General features: G+C 33.9%; 1 protein-coding gene across 1 annotated transcript in view; it reads right to left on the reverse strand.

Annotated features, from left to right (window-relative positions):
• SERPINI2 (serpin family I member 2) overlaps positions 1 to 7759 on the reverse strand; it is a 29525-nt gene extending 21766 nt beyond the window's left edge. Inside the window, exons 1-3 of the mRNA XM_007446424.1 lie at positions 7669 to 7759; positions 5613 to 5869; positions 282 to 512 (exon numbers count right to left, since the gene is read on the reverse strand). Coding sequence (XP_007446486.1) covers positions 282 to 512; positions 5613 to 5869; positions 7669 to 7673 — 493 coding nt within the window. The 5' untranslated portion in view covers positions 7674 to 7759. The remainder of the gene's footprint in view (positions 1 to 281; positions 513 to 5612; positions 5870 to 7668) is intronic.
• Between the last annotated feature and the right edge of the window lie 2688 nt (positions 7760 to 10447).

Consider the following 10447-nt stretch of genomic DNA (forward strand, 5'->3'; position numbering starts at 1 on the left):
CTTAAACAAAAATTATTATTAAAATTCTTCCATCAAGAATTCTACAAATAGGTGTCTCTCTCAAACAAAAAACAATAATCTGTATACCTTTCAAAGCAGCTTACAATTTCTCTCTGTTTTACAATTTAGTATTAATTTGAATAACAGGAAAGCAAAATAGGAGATTTGATCCCTCTGAACCATAATTTAATAGGAAAATATTCAACCATTCTTTGCTTTAGGATATTAAAAACCATGAATACAATGGCAAATAATGACTTTATGAAAATGGGAAACTTTACCATCTGTTTTGCTTTCTACCCAGGTACTTATTGCCTCTGCACAAGCTTTTGCATTCTGAAAATCCACCAGTTTTATGGCACTCTGAAAAAATTCCTTGTTGCCATGGAGATACTGTTCTTTCACAGTGAATCCTTCTTGAAGGTAGAGGGCATTGGCAAGATTAAATGTAAATTCTTGTTTTTTCTCTGAGATGGCAGAGAAAAATGACTTCAGCACAGAAAATTCTTCTCCTAAAAAATAATTATAATGTATACTGACATATGAACAAAATAAGAACAACAGCTTCTCAGCTTTGCTTCTAAGCGCTCTGATTCATATACCATTTTTTGCACCCTTAGGTATAACTAACGATCCTTTATAAGTTAGTATAAATATTTTAAGCATTTATCTCCTGTGGAATATGCATTTTGTAGAGAAATCAGCTCTCATACAGGAAAAAAAATGTCCATGTAAATTTGAAGTTTGTCAAAATCAAGAATATGCATTTAAACAGGCTGGAGGAAACTCCCTCTTTATAATCAAATTTAGCTCATTCTTAGTTGTTGGAAAGGTATCTTTAGAATCTCATTCTTTGCATAACATGCAATATTTATGAAAGAGGAATACTAATGAATGCTGATGGGGGCTAAGACAATGATGAGCAATCCTTTTCACTACTACTTTTATTTCAGCTTAAGAAAGAATTGCTCTCTTATGAGCAACTGTGTCTGTCCAAGTTTTGAAATTTATGAGGTACCCCTATAATTATCTCTGGAGATGCATAAGAATCAAAATTACCTATTTCTTCAGGTTCATGAATCTATATACTTTGGCTGTCTTTGTGAACAATAAAAATGTTGAACCATTCCAACTATAACCACTAGACAAATGAGTCTGTCAGAGTCAGCTACTAATCACTGTTGGCCCACTACTTATTTATCACTGGGTCATTCTGACCACCATGTTTTCAGGAAGCTGTATGTGCCGTGAGAGAATTCAGCTCTGATCGTCACTCAGTGGCTTCCTATTTATTACCAGAGGGCACGAATATTTTTCATTCCTTTCTGGCTTAATTCTGGAACTCAATTGTTGAATCTGGGAACTGTATTTCAAATCCAAGGTTCCTTCAGAGCCTTTGTTTATTTTGAGTTAAATACTGAAAATACCGCTTTCATAACTTAAAAATTGATTGCATGCAATTAATCTCTATTGAAGAAAACACAAGTGGTTCATCATTGGGAGATGTCCATTGAATAAAGAGGGAAAAAAAAGACTGAGAGGAACTTGCTATGAGGTGTCTATTGGAAATAAGGTGTGTAAGTGTGTGTGTAGACCTTTTATCAGAGAGCTAGCAGCCCACAGGGCATCTTTGTGCAAATAAGAACTCATGCCCTCACTGAGTGGTGGTGGTAGGCTGCATGCCCATATCTTGTCCAGCTGAGTGGAGACTACATTTCAGTCCCCACTTGCCTCTTTGTCCTGGTGCTCTTGTGCAGATACAACCTACATAACCATAGAGCAGGCTTGGAAGGTATATTGCATCATATTTCAAACTCCATGATTCTCCATTTGTGGGGATACAGACACAGACATAAACAATTTTAGTTACAAATACTTACTTCCATATGATTGGATATGAGGAATATCAATAATTTTTTACAACCCTGGAATTCCTTACATAAGGAAGAATGTTAATCTATTTTACTTGTTTATACAATGATTTCAGATGCAATCATTTCTTGCTATTGGAAGCTGAGAGAATATCTCAACACCTGAGAACCTACAAAGAAGACTTTCTGAGGGAAGGCATAGAGCTTCTCCAAAAGAATTAAGTAAGGTCAGAAATAAAGTGGCAGAATTTGAAACCAATTTTCAGAAGTTTGTAATTTCTGAACATCTTTAAAGGAATGGGGAAAAAAGGAGAGGGGAGAAAAAGTAGTTCCAACTCATTTGTCAGAGCAAATAAATTTATGTCATGTACTTAAGGTCTAAGACTGTTTGACAAACAGTCAGCTGCCCTTTGATAAATCACTGGACTCCGAAGTCAATGAAAAAATGTCACCAATAGCACAAGTTTGGAGAATATAAAGTTATCTGCCTTATACATTTGATTTAATTTACAGATTAATAGTTTCTTTTAGCACAGATCAAAAAGAATACATATCCATGGCTCCTAGTAAGCAATGAGAATAAGTTTATTTCATTTCCTAAAATAGAGCCATGGAAAACCTACCAGTCATGGAGTGAATGTGACTTTTGGTTCGGTTGGACCAGACCTCCAAACAAATGTTCTACAATTTAGTACATGTTTACTTCTCCTGCTATTAAAAGCCCAAAGACCAACCATGTGTACAATGTGAGAATCCAAAGATGAAAACAAAGGCAGTCATAGAATTATAGATTATTTTAGCTGAAAGGTCCAGACAAATCATCTAATCCAAACTCCTCTTTTTATAATGAGGAATCTAAAATCCAGAGAGAAAAAAATAAAAATTAAAAATAAATAAATAAAATCCAGAGAGAGAAGATAACTTGAAAGGTGCCCAATCACAAGGTCATTTGTATGCTTAACTGAGACAGGAGTTCATGCTCTTCTCTTTCTATAACCCTCTTGGAATAAAGAAGCACCTTTAAGTTAGTCTTCGATTAATAAGCAGCATCATTAGAGGCAAAGCAAAATGGAGTATTATCAGATGCTCAGTAAACTGGAGAAGGTAAATTCTGAGCAGACGCTTTGGCAATGGGGAAAGCAGGATAAGTGAGGATACTAAGAGCTCCAGTGGCGGTAGGGTGCTAGGAGTTGTACGCCCATCTGAAGAATAAGTAGTTTAGATGTGAAACAGGTTGGTAGCCGGAAAAGTAAAATATAGCCTGACTGAACAGGTAGCACCGTTTGACAATCAGAGGGAATTGAAGGCAGGGCCAGGACCAAGATGGGTCAATGAGACACTCATTTTGGCATAAAATTTAAGGAGATGCCAACAAATTCAGTGATCAAGATAAATAATATTTTACTGCAATATATTTTTAAATCAATATTAACACAAAGAAATCCATGATGAATAAAATATAAAAATTTTAAATAAATAAAGACAGGCTCATTGTTACTGGTTTTTCTTTTTGTCTTGGGTTCCAATATGGCTCTGCTAGGCACTACCTTCTAATCTGTCATACCCTTTGTTCTACCCTTAATACCATTTTGCTTTTCTTTCTTTTCATCTTCCTGCACTTTTTCTCTCTGTTCCCTTCCTTAACTCTGTCTTCTTTTTCTTTATTTCTTAATTTTCCCTTCCTTTTTTTATTTTCCAGAGTTTAATATTTCTATTTTCTCCCTTTTTGGTTGGTCTTCTTTTCTTTTTGTACTTATCCTCCATCTGTGCTTCTTTCTCCCTCCCTTAACGAAGTATTAATAGAAAGCAAGTTTGGTAGATTTTGTTATGTGTGTTAAAAGGTTAATGTTTAATTGTCCATATATACTCTTTCAAAGAAAATATTAAAATGTTCATTATTGCTCTTGTGACCTATAACCCTCAGTGAATCATTTTTAGAATTAGTTCTGGGCAAGTTACTCAACCTTTCTCTGACTTGGTATCCTCATCCGTATAGCAGGGTTATGTCCGACTCACAGAGTAATTGTGAGGATTAAATGAGATAAGCACATAAAACAGTGACTGGTATACTATATATATATATATGTTTGATAATGTCATCATTATTATTACTATGATTATTATTATATTCACAATCCAGAGTTGTTAAGACTCCCATGTTCCTCTATAAGATGGATTCATTTAAAGTAATTTAAATTTCGGAGGCTCTAATTTTGCTAGTTTATCGTGGAATCAACTTTACATATCTTCATAAATGTTCTATTACTTTCCAAAGCAGTATCATGTGATATAAATGTTTCCGGGACTGTGTAGTGGGATTTGCTGAAATTAATACAGACAATGAAGACTAGATCTGCAACACAGTGGCTTCATTTTACATTATCCACAAAGGAAAACTCTTGCAATTAACTTCACTATCACCAACTTCTTTTCTACATAAAATTGCCTTTATTTAAAATAAAGCAAATAAAACCTTGTAAATAGTTTATTCAGAAAAACAATTTCCTAAAAATAACTACTCTGTGCTAAGGCAAACATACTGAAATTGGTTATAGTTACAAATCAAATGTCCAAATCAAAAATCTGGAAGTCACCTCTGATGTTTAGGACACAGTATCTGACAGTGATATAAACATTTTAAACTAAAATGGAAATCGGAAGCACAAGATAACCAGGGAGATGGAAAACTACCCCCTGAAATGGGGTACCAGCACTAAAGCATCAACACAGTATCTCAGATAGGCCTTTGGGACGCTAGAAAACAACTACTCACATGCAATGGATTATATAAATGCTTCTTTTTTTAAAATTTTCTTTAAAAACTATTAAATAAGCTATTAAAATATATAAATGAATGCTTTTTCTTGGTCTCACTTAAGTGAAAAGGTTAAATTCTAATTAAAAACTAATTTTTAAAAGCTTACACAATAATAAGAGATGCACACAAAGATTTCTGGGTGAGGGTACTCACTGAAGCATTTTTATAAGAGAACTATTGGATATTACCTAATGAAGAAGGGTTAGGTGAGTACGCAATAATGTTTTCATCAGAGGCAAAAAGACACGGCAATTTAAAACTACATTCTGTGGGCTTCCCTGGTGGCGCAGTGGCTGAGAGTTCGCCTGCCGATGTAGGAGACACGGGTTCGTGCCCCGGTCTGGGAAGATCCCACATGCCGCGGAGCGGCTGGGCCCGTGAGCCATGGCAGATGAGCCTGCGCGTCCGGAGCCTGTGCTCCGCAACGGGAGAGGCCACAACAGTGAGAGGCCCGCATACCACAAAAACAAACAAACAACAACAACAAAAAAACTACATTCTGAAGCAGTCGCATGATATGAAAAAATGATCAGAACACAATAAGTGCTAGTAGAAGAATATGTGTATACATATATATGGGTATATATCTACTCATACACATACACACGTGCACACACAACATAATCTCACTTAAAACCGGCTAAAACAGACTAGAATAAAATATACAGACATAGTCACAATTTTTATGTGTATAGAATTAATTTTTTAATAAATTATTTTGGTAATATTTTCATTAAGAAACGATTATAATTATTTACATTGACAATTATTTGCATTTAAAATTCTCCATTTTATTATAATTTCATACTTTTCATAACTTTTTATATTTATTAAAGTTCTGTGACCCTGAGCTTCTCTGATAGTTTAAAAATAAATTTGGCCAGATCTTATCCAGTATAAATAATCATATGTAAGAATCTCACCAGTCGAGGTTTCTTGTAATTTTAAACTTTGTCTTATCTGCTGTTGTGTTATTCCTTTTGCTCCCAGTTGTACCATTCCAAGGGCCAGAGTTGTTCCAAAAGGGGAAATTATGATGTTGTTCTTATGAGATAAACAAACAGCTTGATAAAGATCCACTGCAAATTCGGTATTTCTTTGAGCCAAGGGGCTTGAGGCTTGACTTCCAGAAAAAGTCAATAGGAGACTCCACAACAAGACCTTATCCATTTTGACCTCTCTGCATTGGTTAATTCAAAATGTGTTAGTTTTCAAAATAATCAGAGTTTACCATAGCAAGCTCAATAGAAAGATTTCTGTCTATTAGAACTTTCTGTCTTATTAGAACAAACTACCACAAGAAGAGTCTAATGTCAATTTTCAGACTAAGCATCTTCTATTAGGAGAAATAAGCCATGTGCTAATAGCATTTTTAATATGCATTCAAGAAGCAGTACAGATGTACTGCAGTTTTTTTTAATTAAAGGAGAAATTATAATGCTGGAATATTATCAATAGCAATACTATCTCTGAATAGCTATGTGATAGTTTTTTGCATCTTTTCCATGGTTTTAAATGGGATACTTGCAACTCTGATATCAAGGGAAATTTCTGTTCAGACTACTCTAAAATAGTTTAAAGAACAAAAGGAGAAATGGAATACAAACCGAACACACTCCAGTGTGGTTTTGAACCTGTAATATTAGGAAATTCAAGTATTCTAAATCAGTTGAGTAATCTGGCTAACTTCTTACAGCAACAAGTCTCACACTTTACGGAATGGTGAAATAACCTCCAAACCCACCTCGTACTTTTCCAAAGAGAGGTTTTAAAAACTCAGAAAAAAATTATAAAGAAACAAAATTACAATCAAATATAAATGGTACAGTAACAAGAAATAAAGAAAGCAATTTTTTTTAAATCAAAGAATAATTTGACAAATAAATTAACAAATATAAGAAAGCTGTGACTGAAAACTGTAATCAATTCACAACACTAATGACACCGTATTAAACTGCTCTCCACTAAAACTCCAGGAAATTCAACCATCTCATTACATCTGGAGCAGAATAAGTTTTACAATATTACTGCAGACTTAGTAGAATACTGACTCTGAAGTATTTTAAATTTTAAGTACTTTAAATGAATAAAATTTCAAAGTATTTAAAATTTTAGTAACACTAGTTTTACCTTACAAATAATCCATTTTACTCACTTTCAATAACTCCTACTAGTTTAATAGGTTACTAGGAAGTAACCCTTTATTGGACGTAAATACGAAAACCTCCGGAATAATGTTTTGTTAGCCTTAAAGAAATGAAGAACTATAGCTCTAGTGTGTTTTGCAGATTATTAGGAAGTCTTCCATGACCCCTAAATGGCTAAGAATCACTATTACACATAAAGATTACTAATAGTCAATTATTTTCCAAAACTAAGTTGTAGAGTCATTATCTAGATATTTCCATTTCTTTTCTAATATGTGTAGTTAAACTTAGATATACAATTTACAAAGAAAAAAAAAACTCAAAACACAATCCAAAGCAACTGTTAGAAAATAATGTGTTGATAAACTGAAAATATAAATATATGCTATCAAGCAAATGTCTTATTGAAGATTAAATTAGTACATAAGGTTGTGAGTGGTAGTGCAACAATAGTAAAAGTGTAAAAGATGTTTTACATGAAAAATAAATTCCTGAGTATCATTTTCTAATATATTCAATACTCAGAAGATTTCTGACCAAAATATCAGTTTGTAGATACATAAGTAGTCAAAATGTTATCAAAAATTTTAAGTCATCAAGTGGCAATTCATTTGGCCCATTTTTAAGTACTTGGTTTATATTAGAATAATAAGCAATATTATGAAGGATGTAATTTTTCCCTAGTAGTAGAATCTGGGAGTTGCCCTATCATTATTAACAGTCTTAATAATTAAAATGTATATTCTTTGAGCATCCATTTCTCCCAGGAAATTTTTAGGCCCTTAATAAACTACAAGCTCATGCAAAAAAATTGTTTTAAAAATTCACTTACCTCATTGGGTTTTGGATTGTGTCTCATCAGAAAACACAAAGTACTGGTGAACTAAGCAACCTGATGAATAGTCTTATAAGAACTTGACCTTCAAATTTGTAGTGAAAATTTAAGGAAAATTTAATCTTTTAAGGAAAATAAAAGTAATGTGTTAATTTGATACATTTAAATAATACCTGCACCAGAGTGAATTGAAATGCCATTCCCTTACTCTATTAAACACTCATGGTTAATGTTGCATACATATTTCATTCAAACACTATTTAATTTCAAGGTACTTACCCGAAATTGGCTTCTGATTACTCACTGTAATGTTACAGCTAAAATGTGCCTGATGGGAAACACTAGTACATGGAGCACCTGATCAGTCAAGGCCAACTCTACTTATCTTGAACATTGCTCGATTAATTCCTCTAAAACCAAAGCAGGTGTTCACAACATTTGTACAGAAGAACTAACATGACCAGGTTAATGATCAATTATGAAATATGCAAGAATTGAGGGAGAAAACAATAGAATTTTTAAAAATCATTAAGTTTGAATTATTATTTCATCCATTATTTCACTTCTTTTATAAGTAGAAACAGAATGTGGAAGAATGTGCTATTGGTTGTAAATCTGCTAGTAATTAGTTCTTCTTGTTTTTTACAGAACTCCCATATCAGATTACCAATGTATTCCATCATAAATATTTCAGAATGCCTATAAGAAAAAGAATAAAGTGAAATCAAGTCCAAACTGCAGAGACAAATTACTGCTGCGTTTATAGAGTTCTCAACAATTCATCAAATTATACAACAGTCAGAGGAGTTTCCTGGGGATACAAGGCCCATTTGAATCCTTAGGAAACAGAGAGAATATTGAAGAAATATAGTCTTTATGTTGAGAAGAAACACCAGATTAAGATTATTGTCTTACCAAATTATCAGGATAATATCAAGATATTATTAAATATGAATAATTTGATAATAAACATTGGTGTTACTTGTATATGCTTTTAAAATTCTACATGATTTTCTCTACAAACAGGTTATTAATAAAAAATGGATGTACAATTGAATGGGTTTTGATCTCATTTTTCTAGTTCAAATCAATCACCTCAGGGACTTCCCTGGTGATGCAGTGGTTAAGAATCTGCCTGCCAATGCAGGGGACATGGGTTCGAGCCCTGGTCCGGGAAGATCCCATATGCTGCGGAGCAACTACTGAGCCTGCGTACCTAGAGCCCGTGCTCCACAACAAGAGAAGCCACTGCGATGAGAAGCCCAACACAGCCAAAAATAAATAAATTTTTAAAAAATACTATAAAAAAAAATCACCTCAATGACAATCAGATATTAAACACATTGTGTTATTCATCAGAGGCCTCTGAGAAGAGAAGGGGAAAATTTGGTCCAGTTTAAATTAAACAAATATTCACTATTATTATTTCTTTTTTTTGCGGTACGTGGGCCTCTCACTGCTGCGGCCTCTCCCGTTGCGGAGCACAGGCTCCGGACACGCAGGCTCAGTGGCCATGGCTCACGGGCCCAGCCGCTCCGAGGCATGTGGGATCTTCCCGGACCAGGGCACGAACCCGTGTCCCCTGCATCGGCAGGCGGACTCTCAACCACTGCGCCAGCAGGGAAGCCCCAAATATTCACTATTGATCACTAAATGTAATATTATTTCTGAGAAATTTATGAGAAAGAAATAAAATTAATGTAGATACCTTTAAAAAAATTCATTAAAAAAAAAAAACTTTTTTCCAGGAGTGGAATTCCTGGGTCATGGGGTATGCACATTTTCAATTTTATTGAATATAAATTGTGTTCAAAAGTGGATGTAGCAGCTATTGGCACTTCTATCAGCTGTATAAAATCCATCTTTTTCCCACATCCTCACAAGCGTGTAATGTTGCTAGACTTTAATTTCCATTGTGGGTGTGCTATTTTATCTCACTGTAGTTTGAATTTACACTTCGTCATTTCTAATAAAGTTGAGCATCTTTTCGCATGTTTATTTCCATTTGTGATTATTAATCTGTGAGTTCTTATTCAAAATGTTGCCTTTTTTTTTGAATTGTTCTCTTTCTTGTTAATTGATTTGTAAGAGAGGTTTTTCGGTTTACATTTTTTTAAAAAACTATATTTTGGTGATTAATCTTTTGTGGGGTTTGTGTGTCAAAGAATCATTTTTCCCAGTTTGCGTATTTTCTTTTAATTATTTTTATATCTTTTGAATAAAACAATGGAATTTAAGTTTTCAAAAAACAAAAAAAAACTTGCAAGGACCCTGTTAACCTCTTTCAGTGTCCTAACAGGGCCACAGAAGGCTGATGACAGTCATAGGCCATAATCTCTTAATTTACTAAAATTCTTAATTTCCCATCTAGGCATCTCTAAATGTTTTCTAAATCTTGGGTTATATTCTAGTATTACTTACTCTAACATAAGCAAACTCTATTCCAGCTTCAACTTAACGCTGTTGGAGATAATTTTCCAAACACAGAATTATACAACACGAGAACGTTGTTGGAAATAATTTTCCAAACACAGAATTATACAACACGAGAACATTATCATTCCTCTTGTTCTACTCAGCAATTCATAAATAAGTCTGAATGCCTAAGACTATTATTCAATCAACGCTCTTCTACCCATGCAGTGACACCAGCAAATATCCATCACAAGTACCCTTGGCTTCCAAATTATTATGTCTGTACATTACTCAGATCATAATGTGACTTACCCAGGCAAAGCCCATTACTTTTCCTTCCAGTGACAGAGACAGACACTCT

The sequence above is a fragment of the Lipotes vexillifer genome, unplaced genomic scaffold, assembly GCF_000442215.2.
Source record: "Lipotes vexillifer unplaced genomic scaffold, Lipotes_vexillifer_v1.1 scaffold763, whole genome shotgun sequence".
Lineage (NCBI taxonomy): Eukaryota > Metazoa > Chordata > Mammalia > Artiodactyla > Lipotidae > Lipotes > Lipotes vexillifer.